The following is a 19,026-nucleotide window of genomic DNA, read 5'->3' on the forward strand; positions in this document are numbered from 1 at the left end:
GTTGGCAGCGAGTTGGGCTGGCATCCTTTCTCAGTGCTGACAGGAGGCTCTGGCTTTCCGCAGCCATGGATTTCCCCCAGCACAGCCAGCGTGTCTTGGAGCAGCTGAACCAGCAGCGGCAACTGGGCCTTCTATGTGACTGCACCTTTGTGGTGGATGGTGTTGACTTTAAGGCCCACAAGGCGGTGCTGGCGGCTTGCAGCGAATACTTCAAGATGCTCTTTGTGGACCAGAAGGATGTGGTACATCTGGACATCAGTAATGCGGCAGGTACCCTGTTGGGGCCAGAGCCTCATACCATGCAAGGCCCTTTTAGGGCAGTGCCAGCAGGCATGTCCCACCTAACTCTATGGGTACCAAGTTCATCCCATCTCTTACTGGATGTGGTGTAACCAGGGACACAGGTTCACAATATGATCAGGGCAGAAAGGCAGTGGGACCAGCATTATTAGCAGGGATGGAGCAAGGCTGGCCCTAAGCCCTCCTCATCCCTTTCTGTAGCCAGGCTAGTCCTGGGGCTGACAGGCTGTGTTAAAAATGATGAGGGCCTAGCTGGGGCTGGGATGAAGGAAATAAAGATGGACCAGTTCTAGGTCTGTGCTCCCACCCAGAGCCCTATGACCTGTTTTTGAGATGACCAGGACGAGGTATTCTCTCATTTTATAGATGCGGACACAGACATGCAAATGTCAGGTGACGATGTCTTGAAGGTCATGCTGCTAGATGGGATGGGGTGTCCCCAGGCGTATCTTTTTAGCAGCTGTCCCTATCCCAGCAGACAGATGCTGGAGGCTTACTGCTTAACTGTCCAAAATGTGTTTCTGCGGTCTGGTGGAGAGACCATTGGTAGGCCCTGGAGTGGATCTGTGATAGCTGTCCTGTCCTTGACAGGCCTGGGGCAGGTGTTGGAGTTCATGTACACTGCTAAGCTGAACCTTAGCCCGGAGAACGTGGATGATGTGCTGGCTGTTGCCAGCTTCCTCCAGATGCAGGATATTATCACAGCCTGCCATGCACTCAAGTCATTTGCTGAGCCGGCCAGCAGCCCTGGGGAAAATACAGAGGCCTCAGCTCTGGAAGGTAAGGTCCTTGGCAGGCTGTTCCTGAAAGGGGTCAAGGAACTTGGCTTGTTATAGAGGCCCTGTCCCTCACTGGGCCTCAGATTCCTCGTCCACCTTGGCGTCACTGCGGGTGCTGGTAGAGGTTGGCCAGGCACTGCTGGAAAGGGCCCCTCCCACTCCTGCCCTTTCCTACCCTTGAGCAGCAGAGAGCAGGAGCCACATGTGGGTCACTAGGTGCCCGGGAGCAGAGCTCTCGTCTGACCGCCTGTAGCTGCCCTCCCAGAGCTCCCTGGCTCTCAGGGTGTCCTCAGAAGCCTGCAGACTCCCATCATGGGCAATAAAAGGATCTCATGTCCCCTCCTGCTGAGCACTGACACACCCCGTGTCTACTGCCCGTGTAAGGTAACATCACTTGTGGTGCTGTGAAGTCAGTGTCCTGGGATAAGGTGTTCCCTGAACAAACCAGTGAAGCACTGAAGTCCCCAGGGGCACTCAGAGGAGCCACCTCATCCCTCTGGCAGTGGACACTTGATGGAAAATGACAACTCTGTCCTGTTCTGTCTCCAGGAGACAAGAGAGCCAAAGAAGAGAAGGCTGCTGCCACCATGCTGAACAGGCTGGACCAAGCAAGAAGCATTTCACACACAGGCTCAAGCAGAGAGCTCAAAGAGGAGCGGGGTGGCCAGGCAGAAAGTACAGCTAGTGGTGAGTTGTGATTTAGTCCTCATGGGCTGGCTACCTGGAAGAAGGGAATGCACAGTAGGAAGCTGCTTCTGTCCACCACCTACCAGCAGCCCCGAATAGCAAAGGCTTCATGGCTGGGAGGTTGGCATGTGCTCCGATAGTTTTCTGGCTCTTGTCTAGCTCAGTTTGTTCTGCAGGGTCTTCCCAGCCATGGAAGAGACCCATTTGGCCCCGGGACAGAGTCCCAATCCATCCCTCCTCAGGTGCAGAACAGACGGAGAAGGCTGATGCTCCCCGGGAGCCTCCACCTGCAGAACTCAAGCCGGACCCCACGAGCGGCATGGCTGCTGCAGAAGCTGAGGCCTTGTCAGAGAGCTCAGAGCAAGGTGCCCTCCCCACAGCCACACATACGGCACTGCCCTCTTGAACCCCTTTCCCGCTAGCCTGTCCTGCTTGGACAGCATTCACTTGAGTTTTTCTTCTTTCTTGACTCCTGAGCTGTCTTGGGTGCACATCCCCTCCGTGTTTCCTTAGTTTAGAAGCATTCTGACGTAGCCCTGGGGCTCAGCCCTGGGCACTGCTCGGTGCGTGCTTCCCACAGCCAAGCTCACAAGGACTTACTGGCTAATAGTGCCACACACATCTCCCTGAGGTCTTACATCCTCCAAGTAGCAAATACTTAGGTGACAGATCCTAGAGCCACTGTCACCTAAAGAAAGGCATTTGTGAAGTGGAGAGGGAGTTAGACCAGACCCAGAAGGTACTCTGAGCCCTGCCAGGTCCCTCAGTACCCCCTCTTCTCTGTGCAGAGATGGAAGTGGAACCAGCCAGCAAAGGAGAAGAGGAACAAGAGGAAGAGGTCTCAGGGCCTGCCACAGTCAAGGAAGAGGGGATGCATCTGGAGAACGGGGAGACCCCTGAGGAGAATGAAGAGTCTGCAGGCACAGACTCTGGGCAGGAGCTTGGCATGGAAGGCCGGAACCTGCGCTCAGGCACCTATGGGGATCGCACTGAGTCCAAGGCTTATGGCTCCATCATCCACAAGTGCGAGGTGCGGGGCCTTGGGCGGTGCCAGCCCTGTGCCTCCAGGGTCTCCGCAGCCCCTCACGCACTCCTTCCTGCTGCGCCTGCAGGACTGCGGGAAGGAGTTCACGCACACGGGGAACTTCAAACGCCACATCCGCATCCACACGGGTGAGAAACCTTTCTCATGCCGGGAGTGCAGCAAGGCTTTCTCAGACCCCGCAGCATGCAAGGCCCATGAGAAGACACACAGGTACCCACCTTGCCTCCCCCAGACTGGGGGGCCTCCCTGGACCCTGCAAGACCCCTTCCTATGACCTAGCACCTTCTGACCCACAGCCCATTGAAACCCTATGGGTGTGAGGAGTGTGGCAAGAGCTACAGGCTCATCAGCCTGCTGAACCTGCACAAGAAGAGGCACTCGGGGGAGGCCCGCTACCGCTGCGGGGACTGTGGCAAGCTCTTCACCACTTCAGGCAACCTCAAGCGCCACCAGCTGGTGCACAGTGGCCAGAAACCCTACCAGTGCGACTACTGTGGCCGCTCTTTCTCTGACCCCACCTCCAAGATGCGCCACCTGGAGACTCACGACACCAACAAGGAGCACAAGTGCCCGCACTGCGACAAGAAGTTCAACCAGGTGTGCACCCCTCCCTGAGCCAGCACCGTAGGGTCCTGCTGGTGGCTCCCCAGGGTTAGCACACAGCAGCCACTGTATCTGTGGCTAGGGACTCTCCTAGGATGGGACCCTGAAGAGCAAGCCATCTTAGAGCAGGTTCTGCTGCATTTTCCTTCCACTGCTCTGCCCCTTTGAGAGACCACAAAGTCCATTATTTCCTGGTTCAAGGGTCTGGGGAAAAGCCAGGTTCCTAGGGGACCCTTCTGAGCCCCTGTCTGGGTGCAGGTGGGGAACCTGAAGGCCCACTTGAAGATCCACATTGCCGATGGCCCTCTCAAGTGCCGGGAGTGCGGGAAGCAATTCACCACCTCAGGTAGGCCCAGAGCACCCTGGCTCCCCGCCCTCGTCCCTGGGCCCCTGGCAGTGCAGCACACCAGTCTCGCCCCTCATTTCCAAAGGGAACCTCAAGCGGCACCTGCGGATCCACAGTGGGGAGAAACCCTACGTATGCACCCACTGTCAGCGGCAGTTTGCTGACCCAGGCGCGCTGCAGCGGCACGTACGGATCCACACGGGTGGGTAAGGAGGCCCCGTGTGGGCTGTGGAAGGGGCACAGGGAGCTGAGTGGGTGCTAGTGCCTTGTGCCTCTGCCCCAGGTGAGAAGCCGTGCCAGTGTGTGATGTGTGGCAAAGCCTTCACTCAAGCCAGCTCCCTCATCGCCCATGTGCGCCAACACACGGGGGAGAAGCCCTACGTCTGTGAGCGCTGTGGCAAGAGGTAGCGGCCTGCCCCTACCCCAGGGAGCATGAGGCCAAGTCCCAGGCTATGTCCCAGAGTGGTGGGTACCCCCCCAGCCCCCCAACACACACATCAAGGCTCCTGTGGGTCAACATAAGCCCCTGATTTGTGGCCCTGTAGATTCGTCCAGTCCAGCCAGTTGGCCAATCACATTCGCCACCATGACAACATCCGACCACACAAGTGCAGCGTGTGTAGCAAGGCCTTTGTGAACGTGGGGGACCTGTCCAAGCACATAATCATCCACACTGGTGAGCATGTGCTGCCTGCCTCTGTCCAGCCCTTCCCAGCCCATTTTGGAGGATGGGTAGTGGGGGAGAGGTAGGGAGCCCTGTGCCACACTTGCTTACAGGTAATCTGAAGTTCAGTTCCAATGAGGACTCCACCTGCCTTGGAGCTTCCAGGAGGAGGGTGCTACTGAGGCACCTGTCAGCACTGGTGGCTGCCAGAGAACTTGCTAGAAAAGACGGGGCTTCTGGGTCCTGGGAGGTCTGCAGGTGGCAGGATGGTAACTCACCTCCCCCCCCAGGAGAGAAGCCTTACCTGTGTGACAAGTGTGGCCGTGGCTTCAACCGGGTAGACAACCTGCGCTCTCACGTGAAGACCGTGCATCAGGGCAAGGCGGGCATCAAGATCCTGGAGCCAGAAGAGGGTGGTGAGGTCAGCGTGGTCACTGTGGATGACATGGTCACACTGGCCACGGAGGCACTGGCAGCAACAGCGGTCACTCAGCTCACAGGTGTGGACTGTAGAGGCAGCAGAGGGTAGCCACAGGCAGCTTGCTTTGGTGGCAACAATGGGGTAGGTTCCTGTGGCTTCTGCCTCAGGCCCTGCTGACTTTGCCCACAGTGGTACCAGTGGGGGCTGCGGTGACAGCTGATGAGACAGAAGTACTGAAAGCCGAGATCAGCAAGGCTGTCAAGCAGGTGCAGGAAGAAGGTGAGAGGGGCAGTCTGGGGCATGAACGCCGGTGGACCCAAGGTCCTTCCCATCCTGACCACAGCCTGCACCTCCACAGACCCCAACACCCACATCCTCTACGCTTGTGATTCCTGTGGGGACAAGTTCCTGGATGCCAACAGCCTGGCTCAGCATGTTCGGATCCACACAGCCCAGGCACTGGTCATGTTCCAGACAGATGCGGACTTCTACCAGCAGTATGGGCCAGGCAGCACATGGCCAGCTGGGCAGATGCTGCAGGCTGGAGAGCTGGTCTTCCGTCCTAGGGATGGGGCTGAGGGCCAGCCCACACTGGGAGAAACTCCACCCACAGCTCCGGATTGCCCACCGCCTGCAGAGTGAGCAAGTGGCCCTTTGACTGTTTATTTAAGGATGGATGGCACCCTGGGACTCAAGGTGCTCCTTCCCCAATCCCTAGAGAGAATAAATTTGATTATTTTCTAATGTTGTCTGCTGTCCTTGTGTCCCCGGGTGAGTGGGTGGGGAACTGTCATCTATGTAGCTCATACTGCAGAATGGTTAACACTAGCTCAGGGACCAACCTGGCTTCCTGGGACATCCTGAGGCCCGTCATGGAAAGTAGAGCTCCATACTGTGTCTTAAATTATTTAGGGTGGGGGGCTGGAGAGATGGCTCAGTGGTTAAGAGCATTGGCTGCTCTTCCAAAGGTCCTGAGTTCAATTCCCAGCAACCACATGGTGGCTCACAACCATCTGTAATGAGGTCTGGTGCCCTCTTCTGGCCTGGAGACATACACGCAAACAGAATATTGTATACATAATAAATAAATAAATATTTAAAAAAAATTATTTAGGGTGTGGGCAGCACCCTGTGGCTGCGATGCAGCTTTACTCACCAGCCCCAGATCCAGACAGCCTAGGGCCTTTAGCCAGAGCAGCGTACAGAACACTGGCTGGCTTTTCCGTAATCTAGAGCCTAGTACTTGCTTTACCGAGGCCACAGCGACGCCATCCTGTGGCAACACTAACTCGCTGCTGGTTATCACCAGGTTGGCAAGGAGAGAAGGGAAGGGAGCAGCCAGAAGCCTCAATGATGGGATCCCATGGAGCCCCACTGAACTGGAGACAGACCTGCTTTGTAGCCCCCCAGGTCCATCACCCAGATGGTGCCACAGTTTTGGTTTTTAGTTTTTAAATTTTTTTGTCTTGAAGCAGAGATGGAATTAACAGCCCCAGGACTATTAGTATTAGGCTCCTTGCTACCACAAGGAACAGTAATGCCCCAGGGAGGGGAGAAGGGAAGCAGGCATTCAGTATGAGCCTAGAGCAGGAGCTTGCAAGTGGGTAGGGAAAGGAGGGACTTCATTATCAAAACCTGAATGGCTTCCAGTGGCCCAGAAACAGGAGCGAGGGCCAGCACTGACGATTCCAGTCTCCAGTACAAGGTGGAACACTCTCGTTCAGACATGGGGTAGGAGCTACTATTCTGGCAAGCCAAGAACCCTGTGGGTCCCACTTGAGCGACAACCACATTCACACTTTAGGTGTTTTGTATTTTTTAATAAAGTTTGTAATCCAATGGACACACAACAAAACTGCGCTGAGAAAAACAGTTTCATAAATTAATAAGTGTTAGGAAGTCAGGGAGAGGTCCAAGTCACAGGAAGAGGAGGGAGTTGGCCAGGTCTTTTTGTACAGGTGCTGTGTGACACTTCCATGTTGCCGGAGTGGGACCCGTGCTGTAACGAAGCGCACTTATACAAATGAGTGACGGTATAAAGTCTGAGTATGAAAATAAGATTTTCTTTGAAAACACATTTTTGGCACAGATTAAAAAAAAGTATGTCAGGGAAATTTGATTTAAGTCAGTATTTTATATATATATATATTATATATATATATATTTATATATACACATCCCAAGTTCTGCACATCCGACCAAGAAAGAAAATCCTTCTGTTCGCTTTTACTCAACTGTAAACTGTACATCCGATGAGTCGAAGGTGGTGGCGGCGGCAGGAGAATTAAGAACAATGACATGTCCGATGAGAAGGGAAGAAAGGAGGCGACAGGGCAAAAATGCCCAATGAAATGTTCCTTGACACCAAGGCTTCAGCACAAGTCCCGAGTCCTGCATGAGAGTCCGCGGTGTGCTCCGTCCACATGTCCAGAGAGCCACACCTGTGTTCGCTGTGCAAGTCACTAATCCAGTGCAAAGGCTGTTCTGCTGAACACAGACTCCCACTGCCTTGGTTCCTTTTCTCCGAACGAGGAAGGCCAGCCCCTAAGGTTTCTGTGAGTCCATGGGTTGGTGGTCTGTCCTGGGCGAGAATTTCATGTAAACATACAAGCAGCACCACCCCCAAAGGAGGTCTGTCCATAGAGCTGGGTGGGCGTGAGAGCCGGGGCAGTCTGCCCCTCAGCAGCTTCCCCTCTGCCTGGCTGGGTTGTCCACGGTTCTGTCCGTTCATCTTTTCTGCAGCAGAGCCTCACACAGAGGCAATAACGATCATGAGGTGGGGAGAGATGTTGGAGATGCTAGCAAGGAGGTCAGGGGCCAGGCGGGAGAGGTGACTCTCCGAGAACTCACAGGGTGGGAAGATCTGCAGCACATAGGCGGGCTGGAGGAGGAGAAACAAAGTGAGACCCGTCTTCCATGACTGCCCGGCTCAATGCCTGTTGTACCTGGCAGGCCTTAACAGCCCCCTTCCCCCCCCAGTCAGACCACACATCAGGACAGGGTGTTATCAGCTTCTATAATTCAAGGTCAATGCCTCCCCAACCCCACTTTCCAGGATAGGCAATTGGTGGCTATTACCCATCTCCTCTGGGTACTCCTGGCTGGGTCAGCCCTCCCGCCCTGACCTAAACTGGTCCTAGCTGTGTGTACAAGTGTTGGGTAGGGTTGGGACAGTGGACCAACCTGATTGGAGCCAGGGTTCGGAACATTGATAATCCCCGCTGCCTGCTTGGCCTGCAGGTAAGTGATGAAGGCAGCCTTGAGGGACTCCGTCTGGCTCACCACATCCTCCTGGTCACGACCACAGGGCAGAGCCAGCAGCAGACAGTAATCTGTTTCCACCTGGAACAGAGGTGAGTGGTTAGGGGTCTCCTGACTAAAGAGCCAGGCATCTCTAAGATGGCTGTGTCACACCACACTAACGTGTGTGCGTGTGCATGAGCGCAAGCATGTATGCTCACTTCTGAGACTAGAGGTATTTATTTCTCTACCCAAGTCGAGTTTGTCCTTCATAGCCCACTTCAAGAGTTATCACAGCCAGTTTAGCCCCGAGGCTGCCTGTTCTTCCCTCCCTGAGTATTGCGTAGGCATTTACCAGGGCCCACAAGTCTTACTGTCATCCTCCGGGCAACTCCTTCCAGCTGCGAGGCCTCTAGCCGCATCCTTTGGGCAATCCTCAGCGGGGGACCGCCTTCAGAGAGAGGCAGAGACCGATGGGCCAGGACATTGTTGCCAGAGACGAAGTGGAGCTGCACAGCGGCCGTGTCGTTCTTGAGGGCCAGCAGGCCCTGCCACACGATGGGGTATTTCTGCTTACCATGAAACAAAACAAAGATGGGATCATGGCATGCCCAGCACGACCCTGGAAGCAGCTTATAAACTAAGAGATTGGGGTACACTTAAGACAGAAGAGTCAGGGTGTCAAGAGCAGCCTCTGCCCATCTTACCTTCAGAAGCTGGACCATATCCACAGGCCTTTGTGAAGTCAGGTGTGGAGAAGAATCTTGTTTAGGGGCTGGCTGGGCTTCAGTGTGAGATAGAGCCAGTCCAGGTGGGGTGCTTGTGCCCGAGGCCACAGGGACAAACAATGGCTGCTTTGGGGCAGCCTGAGAAGGAAGAGGGTTTGGGAGGTCTGGCTTCATGGAGACTGACACAGGTGAGGGATGGGTTGGCTGCCCTGTGTCCACTGGTGCCTTCTGAACCTGAACATGGGGCTCAGGTGGCCGGCTGGCAGGGACAGCTGAGAGACGAGGCTGCTCTACCACTCCTGTCTGAGTCCCCTTTGCTTCTTGGGAGACCTGGGGCATCTTGCTACTTAGCGGCTGGACAGGCTGGCTAAGTTGAGAGGGCTGGCAGGGTGGAGCAGGTGGTGCAGGCTGCGTGGGCTGCGTAGACGGGGCAGGCTGCGCAGGCTGCGCGGTCTGCAAGGGCTCACCTTCAGGAGGGCCCTAGAGTTGGGAAGAAGACAAAGGGGGCAGTCAGGATGGGCTGCGCACAAATCCCCAGTTCCCAAACAAGAACTCAATGGACCAGAGGGAGGCACCCCCTTGTCTTACAGTCAGGCCACAGAGGAAATAAAAACCAGTGGAGCTGTGTTCTCACGGAAAAGGCCACCTAACATGGCAGGAGGCCCCGTATAAAGTGTCTCTTCACATCCAAGAGCTGTGGTATGATCTGAGCCACTCCTCGCTGTGCATTTAGGAAGCCCCCTCCCCTTCCACCTCCAAGGCCTGTCTAGCTTGTCTGTTCTTTGCTCACGATCCTTGCTAAAGGTCACTGAGTGCACGATGGGAGACACACAAGTGCTGCTGTGTGCGCAGAGGACAACCCTGCAGTTCACCTCTTTCTACTTTTACCAGGGTTCTGGGGACCAAACGTGGTTGCCAGGCTCACACTTAAGCAAATGCCTTCACCCACTGAACCATTTGATGGCCTACCTGCCTGTCTTTCGAAACCACAAAGCTCCCGAGCACATGCCCAATTGGTAGGGAGGAAACCTGGCTTCCTCACCTGTGCAGAAGTCTTGGTCCTGGAGGGTAGGCTGACGGAGGAGGCGACAGGAAACTGAGTGTGTGTGAGCTGAGCGGGGGCATGGTAGGTGCGGATATCTCCATACCTATATTCCTGGAACAGCTCACCGCTGGAGTGCACAATCTGCACCCCATGGGTCACAACCACAGGTGGGGTCAGAGGCAGCCCCTGAAGCTGGTTGCTGGGGGTGACTGTGAGAATGCGGGCTTCACCATGGGGGTTAGGAGCAGGGGTAGGCACAGGGCCAGGGGCTGGGGCAGGGATTGCTTTGGCATCAGAAGTCTTAACGATTTCTTTCACCAGCTGCTGGGGGGCCTTGCTGGCTGGTGGCACCTTTACTACCCCTTCAGTGGCCCTGGGCTGTTCACTGACAGCAGTCACATGTGGGTGCACCATGATCCTCACGTCTCGGGGCACAGTGTACGGGTGTAGTCGGTACTCAGACTGCATGACCAGCACTTCTGACTGCACGGGGGCTGCAGCTCTAGCCACAGGGAGGTGATAGTGGACTTCTTCCTCAGGAGGGTGCTGGCTGGCCAGGGCAGGCACACCAGCTGCGGCAGGCTGGGGTGTGCCCACACGCTGTGGGGCCCTTGCCTCTATCTGCTGGGGCTGCAGAGGGGCCCGAGGAGAGTGCAGAGTTTCTGGCCGGATGCTGTAGGTGATGCTGGGTAATGTGGGTGTGTTCATTCTCACCTCACCTTGTGAAAGGTGACCAAGGGACACGGTCTGAGTGATGCTGTGGGGTGGCATGATGACAGACTGCTCCGGGTGGATACTGGAGATGAACTGGGGCACTGGAATGCCTGCAGCCAGCATGACGGTGGCATTGGTGGAGAGTGGTGTGGATGTGGTGCTGCTGGGATGGCATGCCCTTGGGAACGGGCCTGGTGTAGGCCCACTAGGTCGAGGAGTATGTGTATCTGGCTTTGTGGCTGCCAAGTGGGAGATGGTTCGATCTACTGGGGTGGTGGGTCCCGAAGGAACATGGTTCACTTCTGCAGGCAGTTTGCTGGGCAGGGCAGGAGGGTGGTGGGGAGTGAGGGTGGGCCCCAGGTTAGCTGGCTGAAGGACCTTGGTCTCTATTTTCAGAGTGACGGGGTCAGCAAGTTTCTTGTTAGTGGTGACTATGCTTGGGGTGAGAACAAGCTGGTTGTGAACCAGCACCGGGGGTGTGTTGATGCCCTGAGTGAGAACCTTCACTGTGCCACCTTGGGTGACAGGCGTGGACACTGAGAGGTGAATGGGCTCAGGCTTTTCCAAGGACGGACGGTCCGTCTTCACAGAGGAGATCACCGGAGAGGCATTGTATGTCTGGGCAGTCAGGACCAGGGTGGAATGGGTGGCCACATTTGCAAAAGCTGAAGGGGTCTGAGGGCCTTTGGGTGCAGACTGGGATGGGGTGACAGAATCTGCTTTCACCTGGGACTTAGACACTGACTGCTGAAACTCAATGTCCATTGCACTGGCTGGAGGGATCTGACTGATCTTGGCACTGATCCGCTGTGGGCCTTCCGTCTTCTGTCCTGAGTAGCTCAGAAGCACGACTCCTTCTGAAGTGTTCACACGCAGCCCTGCACCAGAGCCTGTGTCTGCTGGACGCTCATCAATCACTGACATAGACCCAGGGTGGAAGCGACTGTTCTCATTGCTGCTTGACCTCTGTTTGCCCTTTGCTGATGGCGCACTCACTGCACCTGTCATAGCTGCTGTGCCTGTTGTGGCGGTCACGCCACATGCAGCAGTCACTGCACCTGCAGCAGCATTCACAGGAGCCGGGGCAGCGTTCACCGTGCCCACTGTGGCACTCACTGGAGTGGTCAGGACATTGACGGGCCCAGTGAGCACATTCACAGGCCCCTTCAGAAGATTCACAGGCCCAGCAGGGGTGCTCACTAAACCCTTCAGTGTGGCCACTGAGCCCTTCACAGGACCCTTTAAGGCATTCACTGGGACCAGAGAGACATTCACCAGGCCAGTCAGGGCACTCACCAGGCCAGTCAGGGTCTGAGGAGCGGGTTTTGCCAAAGTTATCTTCTGCGAATTCTCCAGGTCAATGCTGACAGGCATCCGGCTGATGACAGACGTGATTTTAGGGGCAATGACCGGGGCCACCTTCTCTTTGTCAGCAGCTACTGGGACCTCTGAGGGCTGTGTGTCAGAAGCATTTGACACTGGAGTTGCTGACTTTTCTTCTAAGGGAGGATGTTTGGGTTCACCTGCAGGGACTGGTGCCTCGTGCAGACAAGGAGCAGCACTCACGGGCTCTGCGATGGCTGTGGTGACACTTGTGGAAGTAACCCCAGTGGCGGATACGTATTTGGGGTCCATGAGGATCTTCCTCAGTGTGCTAGAGCTGGTGTCCACGTCAGAGGCCTTTGTGTCTGGGGGAAGAGCTGGAGATGGGGCAGACTGAGCCTGAGGCTCCTCCTGTCTGGTGATCCACTCTGTCACCTTAGTGGGGGGACTCTGATGTGGGACTCCCCCAGGAATGACAGGGGGTGGGAGCTTTGCTATTGTAACTAAAGGAATTGTGGGTGGAGGTAAGCTTGAGTCACTGGGTGGGGTCACCGGATCACTTTCGATGATTGAATGCACCTTGAACCTAGCCTGGGGTTCATCATCCACCAGCGATGGCTGGGAAAGAGGCGGGAGGTCAGGGGGTGTGGGTGCTTTGCATGGAGTCTTTTCTTCAACACTGCTTTCCTGACACGGACTCTCAGCAGGTGGGGTCTTGACTGGGTCAGAGGTGCATTCCTGAGGAGGAGGGGACTGAGGCTTTTCACTCTGCTTTTCTTCCTGGGGAGCTTCTGGGGGTGCTGCTGTTGCCTCATTAGCAGCAGGGCTTTCACTCTGAGCCTGCTCGGTCTCAGAAGTACGAGTCTCTGTGGCAGCGACCACTTTCTTGTTTGCATTCCTTTTCCGGCGTCGTGTTGTCTTTTGACGTCCTTTGTCTTTCCGGGGAGGAGCGACTTCCACTTTAGACCCCTTGGCTTCCTGTACAGACTCACTGCTGTTTCCTCTGGCTTCCTTGGTGTCTGCAGAACCTGCTGAGGGGTTCGAGGCAATGCCCTGTGAGCCAGAAGACTCTGGAGCAGCATCTGCCGCCGAGGTTCCAGATGTGGCGCCAGAGGGCCCTGGCTCCGTTCCTTCCTGTAGATGCGGCTGAGATCCTGGGGGGACAGAGGGAGACGCAGACAAATTTTCAGGCTCTCCAGAACTGTCATTGATGATGGAGCCAATGGCCGCCGCCAGTTCGGTCTCACTTGCCTGGTGTGCGGGCTTGTGGCCGTCCTCCACATCAGGGCCTGCAGGTGTCCCTATGGCTGCTCCCTTGTCAGCTGCACCAGTGGAGGGCTCGGCGAGCTTTGCAATGTTCTCCACGGCCTGCTCCAGCTCCATCTGCTTGGCTAGCTGTGTGGCTCCTGGGGACACAGTCGAGGCAGACACATCTTTCTTCTCTTTCTCAGGATCAATTGGGTCATGTTTCAGCTGAGACGAGGAGACACTTTCCCTTGGGGGGCTCTTGTTTTTCTCAGGAGAGACTGCCACAAGCCCAGCTTCCTTGTCCACAGCCTGCCCTGCAGCCCGGGTGGCCATTTCCAGGCTTTTCAGATGTGCAGCCCTGTCCATTGCTGACCTGGTGTTGCGAGCACGTCCCCTCTTTGATTTGGTTTTCTCAGGAGGCAGTTTTCTCTCCACTGTCTCGACTGGGAAGGTGTTGGGTCCACTTTTGTCTGTGCTGGTGTCTCTCCTGTCACGTTTGGCCTCGCTGGCTGCTTCCCTGTCACCCCTGGACTTAGTGTTACTTTCTCTCGTGTTCACCTGGGCACCACCCTCAGCAGCAGCCTCAGCTTTCTGCTCACTTCTCCCCCTTTTCCCATAGGGCCCGCCAGCGGCTGCAGCCTTCTGAGACCTCGGAGACCTCCACCCCTCAGCTGGCTTGGGTGTTTCTGCTCGCTCTTTCGTCTCATGCTCTTCATCCTCATCAGGACGCCGGCGAGTTTTAGGAGGCCTTCCCCTCCGAGGGGTGGTGGGAACTACCACGGCCTCCTGCAGCTCCCGTTCCAATCTCTTCCTGGTCAGTCTGGGCTGCTCAGCAGGCTCTTTAGCTGGGGAGCGGCTTTCGTGATCACCCATGGTGGCATAAACGCTCCTGACATTCCGGCGCCTGGTTCGGCTGAGAGGCAGGCTAGGCTCAGGGAGCTCAGGGTCCCCTCCAGAGCTTTTAGATGCAGTCCTTGTAATCTTCTCCGCCTCCATCTTCAGTTCTAACAGCTTCTGTGCTTCTCCACGAGGAGAGCTGGACCGCTTCAGCTTTTCCCGGTCTATCCTCTCACTCTTTCTGGTGACGGGCTTCTCCACGATGCTTGCGACAGCTGCCTGGACCGGTGTCTTGGAACGCTTGCTTTTGTTTGTTTTCTTGTCTTTCGCAGAGACTGGAGGATTGGCCTCTACATCTTCAGACGCTGGGGGCTGAACTTCAGGCATAACTTCAGGTTTCTGAGTGACACTGGGTTCAATGCTTGGAGCTGCATCTGGCTTCTCCACTCTTAGCTCTTCAGCTTCCTCAGACTTCTGAGTTAGTTTTGAAAGCGGCTGGGGACTGCTGGGTTTTGGATCTATATTGTTTTCTATCTTGGAAATTGCAGTCCCAGGAGCGGGAGGCTCGGCACTCACAGAAGGGATGGGCTCGGTAGCTGGGCTTTCTTGAGTAGCCTGATGCACGACTACAGGACTTTCTCTGGAGCCTTCTCCTGGGAGTACCTCTACCTGCTTGGGCTGTTCCATGGGGACAGGAACTGGCTCAGATGCCAACTTTGCCTCCTCCAAGACGGGGGCTGGCTCCACAGGCTTCTCTCCTGCCAGCAAAGGAGCCTCCGCCATTTTCTCAGCCTTTTCTGGTGCTGATGATGCTGGTTCTGGTGTCACGGGGGTGACTGCAGGAAGCCCAACTGACACGGGGGCTTTTGGCTCCAGCTCTTTAGTCTCAGTGGCAGGTTCCGGGGTCTTGGAAATATTCTCTGGGTCCTCCTGTTTCTCAGCCTCTTTGGGCTTCTGGTCCTTCTCCTTTTCTTTCTGCTGCATCCGCGTGAGCTCCATAAATCTGCTGTGGAACAGCACCACGGGCTCCTGGACCGAGTCACTCACGCTGTTGGCTCCGTCAGATGCTTGTCTGCTGTACAGCCTCCCAGGAGGGAAGTCGGACTCCTCGCCCTTCCTTTCAAGATGCTGCAGCCGCTTGGAATCTTGTTCAAAGATGGAACTATGTAAAAACCGAGAGGCAAACAGTTCCTGCCTCTCCTGTTCCTCTTCCCTGTGGTCATCCTTCTTATCATCCATTTTCCCCTCTGAGTCAGTCCTGATTTTCTTCTTTTTCATGTACCAGGATGGAATAGGTCTTGGGGCAGAGTCAACCTTTTCTTTATCTTTGTTGTTTCGAAAATTAGCAAAGCGGGAGTCCCAGTCAAGAAAAGACCAGTTTTCTTCACGGGATGAGGAAAGAGACTTAGCTCTTTCTAGCAAAGCTTTAGTGTCTGGTGTGATTGTCTTATCCAGAGCAAAAGAATAAAATTTATTTCTTTCTAAAGAACTAGACAGTCTTTCCTCTCGTTCACGTAGTTTGTCGTCTCTGTCCCTCAATAAAAAAGACAGCCGAGGGCTGTCGTAGAAGGTAGAGGCCCTGGGTGACTGGGATTTGTGCTCAGCATCCTCATCAGAGTCAGAGGGCACCTCGCCAGGTTCCAGATCTCGCACAGACCTCTTCCGTAAACTGTCTCTCTTGATTACGCTGTTTGGAAAACTCACGTCAAACCTGCTGGGGTCCTGTTTCCCCTGAGGGTCCCAACGATGCGGGTCCTCTTCAGAATTCAAGACAGACAGCTTTATTCTGGCCATGTCCGCCACATGTTCTCTCTTGCTACAATCATAAGGAGTAAATTTTAAGGGGTCTTCTCTCATTGATACATTAGAATAGGGGAGACCCTTATCATCCACTTTAGGGGACCCTTTTACTGACATTAGCTTAGGGGAACTCAGGGTGTCGTCATCTTCATGGAAGGAGCCATGGCGGACGCTGGGAGAACAGCTGGTCCTTTCAGAGTCCTCACTGATCTGCCGTGAACTTCTGTAATTTCTCTCCCTTTTGGTACAGATGTCAAAATCAACATGATCCATCCTTTTCTTTTTGCTGGGGGGTGAGTCGTCAGTGACATCCTGGGGGGGCTTGCCGACCTCATGAACAAGGCTCCGTCTTTCATATTCATCTACATCTTTTTTAGGACTGCCAAACTTCTCAGACTTGGCTATTTCCATCTCCATCTGCTGTTTTCTGCGACTCTGTTCCATCTGTTTTCGGTAACTCTGTGTGTGATCAATGTCAATGCCAAGCTTTTCTTCAGCATTTAGTGCGTGTGGCTTCTCCTGGACTGCTTTATGCTCGGATGGCTCCTCACGAAGACGGCAATAGTTTTTCCTGACTTCCTCTTTCTCCGGCCCTTGATTATCTAGGAGCTGCAGCTGTTTGGGCTGAGGTTTTGAGGGGATGGCTTTTTTGGGCTGGGCTTCTTGACTTTCCACAGATGCGTGTATTGGATCTCCCAGGCCTGGGTGTCCATCTGAGCTGGGCCGTGAGCCAGACCCTGAGGAGACAGCAGCAGGCTCCTGGCAGTCTTTGGGGCTGGGAGCCGAATTAAGTCTGTCCAGCTTGGTTTTTTTTGATTCCCTTTTAAGGATTTCTTTTCTCACGGGCTTTCGTTCGGACTCGCCTTCCCTCACCAGAACACTGTCTCTTGACACATCAGGCTGCTTCTTTAGAAGCACTCGAGTGTCCTCTGTCTCAGGGCTGCTTTTCTTGACTTCTGGTTTTTGCTTTTCTGCTTTCAAGTTGGAGTCTGCAAAGCGCCTTTTCCTCGCTTCCAGCTTCTCCAGGTCCACAGCGCTCAGGCCCTCAGGCGTCTGCTCCGGCTTGAGGTGCTTCCTGAGTTTAGGCCTGCCCTCCTTATCCACCGCCTCTGCGTGGGTGGAAAGGGCCTTTTCCCTCAGTGCTTTCCCTCTAGCGGACTCCACTGTAGACGAGTCTGACTTGGCCAGCTCCATCTGAGAGGCCTGGGACTTCTGACCCGGGGCTGAAGGTTTAGCAGTGTCGTGATCAAATCTGGCTTTGAGCTTTTCCATCGGAGGGTGGTCAATGACTTTCCCCTCCTTTTCTTTCACTCGAGTCAAAACCACACAAGGCACGAGCTCCAGACGGTTCTTGGCCGGTCCTTCCTTGTCGGCTTTCTCTCTGCTCAGTTTGGTAGAACTCCGGCTTTTCTCAGGGCTCTGCTGCTCTCCCTCATTCTCTTGCTCTGTCTCGGAAGACTGAGAGCTGGGAGAATGACCTTTTCCTTTCCGTCTCTGCCTGTCAGGTTTGTCCTTTTCTACTTTTTCCTTCCGAATTATTCGTCTCTCCCTCTCCACTCTCTCAGGATCAAAAGTCCGTTCTTTATCCGTCTTTTCGTTTTTTGTATAGCGCTCCAATCGAGCCTTCTCCAGTTTATCGTACCGTGGTGGGGACACTGAGCTGCAGCTCCCACTTCGCTCTGAGGACCGGCGGTACAGTCTCCTCTCAGAGTCACTTGGCAATCTCTCCGAATGTGCAGGAGACACCCCAGGACTCTGTGGACGACGCAAGTGGACTGGACTCTGACTTCGCTCAATGGGCCTCCTCTCATGGTCCCGGTCAACCTCAAATCTCTCCCGTTCTCGTTCCCGTTCTCTTTGCCTATAGCTGTATTCCCGAATATCTTGTTCATAAGGATCACTCCTATATTCTCTGTATTCTCGAGGGTCATCATAGTATCGGGACTCATAATATTCTCCTTGGTACGTTTCCCACTCGGAGTAAAAGTCTCTCCCTCGAGCTGGATAGTCCCTCCTGGAGTCCTCAGGGTAGGTGCCTGGAGTCCGAACACTTTCATAGTATGTCCGATCTTGGCTGTAGTCATAGGATCCTCTTCGTTCCTCTCTACCAAACATCAAAAAGATTATGTTAGCGCTTCTGCTTTTCAACACTGTAGTCTCATCTCCACAATCCCAGCACTCATCACAGGCAGAGGCAAGAGGATAGCTCATGGACCTCTCTGGGGCGCACAGTGAAACTACAGGAGGTGGAGGCAGGAAGATCACAAGTTCAAGGCCAATTTTATCAGCTATAGGTCAGCCTATGGTATATGAGCATGTGGTGATGATTGAAGTCAAAAATAAATGGCTGCCCATTTTCCACTAGAACCCAAATCACATGTGTTAAAAATAGCACACCCAGTGGGTGTGATGACACAGGCCTGTAATCCCAGCTGCTTGGGGAACTCAGTGAGACCGCTCTCAAAAATACAGCTGGAGATGCACCTCAGGGGCAGACACTGTCTACCACAGGCTTCAATCCTAGACACTCCCCACATCCAACCAATAACCACTCACTCATGCTCTAGATAAAAAGCCAGTCTTGGAAGACCATGCTGTCTTGGGTGGGTGAGGTGTGTTCATTCTAGAAAATATTATCACCAGCTGCACAGGCTTGGTTCTGAGTCCCAGTCTCTGCAGCTCACACCTCACTTTTTGGCTCACTGCAACACAGTAACAGTTGGTAGGATGTGGCGTGCATGCCTTTGATCCCTGCACTCAAGAGGCAGAGGAAGGCAGGGTTCCTCAATCTGAAGCCAGCCTTGTCTACATAGGAAGTTCCAGACTAGTGAGGGCTACAAAGTAAAACATTGAAAAAAGGAGAAAAACAACAACAAAAACACCAGGTCACCAGGCACAGAACTAGAGTAACTTTAATACACAAGGCAAGGAAGTGCTTCCCTTTGTGAAGCTGGACACATTACATTCTGCCCAATATGAACAAAGTAAGACTCCTGCCTAGTGAGTTCACTGCTTTGCTGAACTACAGTAGGAGCCACATCTTTGGTTCTCACAGCTCTAGACAGAACCTCCGGTCTCTCACATGTTACAAGTGCATTCTGCTGAGCAGTGGTGGTGCACATCTTTAATCCCAGCACTTGGGAGGCAGAGGCAGGTGGATCTCTGTGAGTTTGAGGCCATCCTGGTCTACAGAGCGAATTCCAGAACAGCCAGGAACACAGATAGGAGAAACCTGTCTCAAAAAAA

At 54.4% G+C, this 19,026-nt stretch overlaps 2 protein-coding genes across 6 annotated transcripts in view; one reads left to right on the forward strand and one right to left on the reverse strand.

Annotated features, from left to right (window-relative positions):
- Zbtb17 (zinc finger and BTB domain containing 17) overlaps window positions 1-5,589 on the forward strand; it is a 19,326-nt gene extending 13,737 nt beyond the window's left edge. Inside the window, exons 3-16 of one of the 2 annotated variants that reach the window (XM_075945464.1) lie at window positions 64-270; window positions 892-1,080; window positions 1,629-1,766; window positions 2,009-2,131; window positions 2,555-2,796; window positions 2,879-3,021; window positions 3,108-3,408; window positions 3,673-3,760; window positions 3,846-3,962; window positions 4,044-4,164; window positions 4,306-4,436; window positions 4,715-4,924; window positions 5,035-5,124; window positions 5,204-5,589. In XM_075945464.1, the coding sequence (XP_075801579.1) occupies window positions 66-270; window positions 892-1,080; window positions 1,629-1,766; window positions 2,009-2,131; window positions 2,555-2,796; window positions 2,879-3,021; window positions 3,108-3,408; window positions 3,673-3,760; window positions 3,846-3,962; window positions 4,044-4,164; window positions 4,306-4,436; window positions 4,715-4,924; window positions 5,035-5,124; window positions 5,204-5,487 (2,382 nt within the window). In that variant the 5' untranslated portion in view covers window positions 64-65 and the 3' untranslated portion in view covers window positions 5,488-5,589. The remainder of the gene's footprint in view (window positions 1-63; window positions 271-891; window positions 1,081-1,628; window positions 1,767-2,008; window positions 2,132-2,554; window positions 2,797-2,878; window positions 3,022-3,107; window positions 3,409-3,672; window positions 3,761-3,845; window positions 3,963-4,043; window positions 4,165-4,305; window positions 4,437-4,714; window positions 4,925-5,034; window positions 5,125-5,203) is intronic. The other variant, XM_075945465.1, reaches the window with a different exon arrangement.
- Window positions 5,590-6,650: 1,061 nt separating this feature from the next.
- Window positions 6,651-19,026, reverse strand: part of Spen (spen family transcriptional repressor) — a 76,086-nt gene continuing 63,710 nt past the window's right edge. For 3 of the 4 annotated variants that reach the window (XM_075945663.1, XM_075945662.1, XM_075945664.1), the window contains 5 exons: window positions 9,856-17,884; window positions 8,793-9,293; window positions 8,460-8,654; window positions 8,029-8,187; window positions 6,651-7,726 (listed from right to left, as the gene is read on the reverse strand). In XM_075945663.1, coding sequence (XP_075801778.1) covers window positions 7,595-7,726; window positions 8,029-8,187; window positions 8,460-8,654; window positions 8,793-9,293; window positions 9,856-17,884 — 9,016 coding nt within the window. In that variant the 3' untranslated portion in view covers window positions 6,651-7,594. The remainder of the gene's footprint in view (window positions 7,727-8,028; window positions 8,188-8,459; window positions 8,655-8,792; window positions 9,294-9,855; window positions 17,885-19,026) is intronic. The other variant, XM_075945665.1, reaches the window with a different exon arrangement.

This window comes from Microtus pennsylvanicus, chromosome 13 (assembly GCF_037038515.1).
Source record: "Microtus pennsylvanicus isolate mMicPen1 chromosome 13, mMicPen1.hap1, whole genome shotgun sequence".
NCBI lineage: Eukaryota > Metazoa > Chordata > Mammalia > Rodentia > Cricetidae > Microtus > Microtus pennsylvanicus.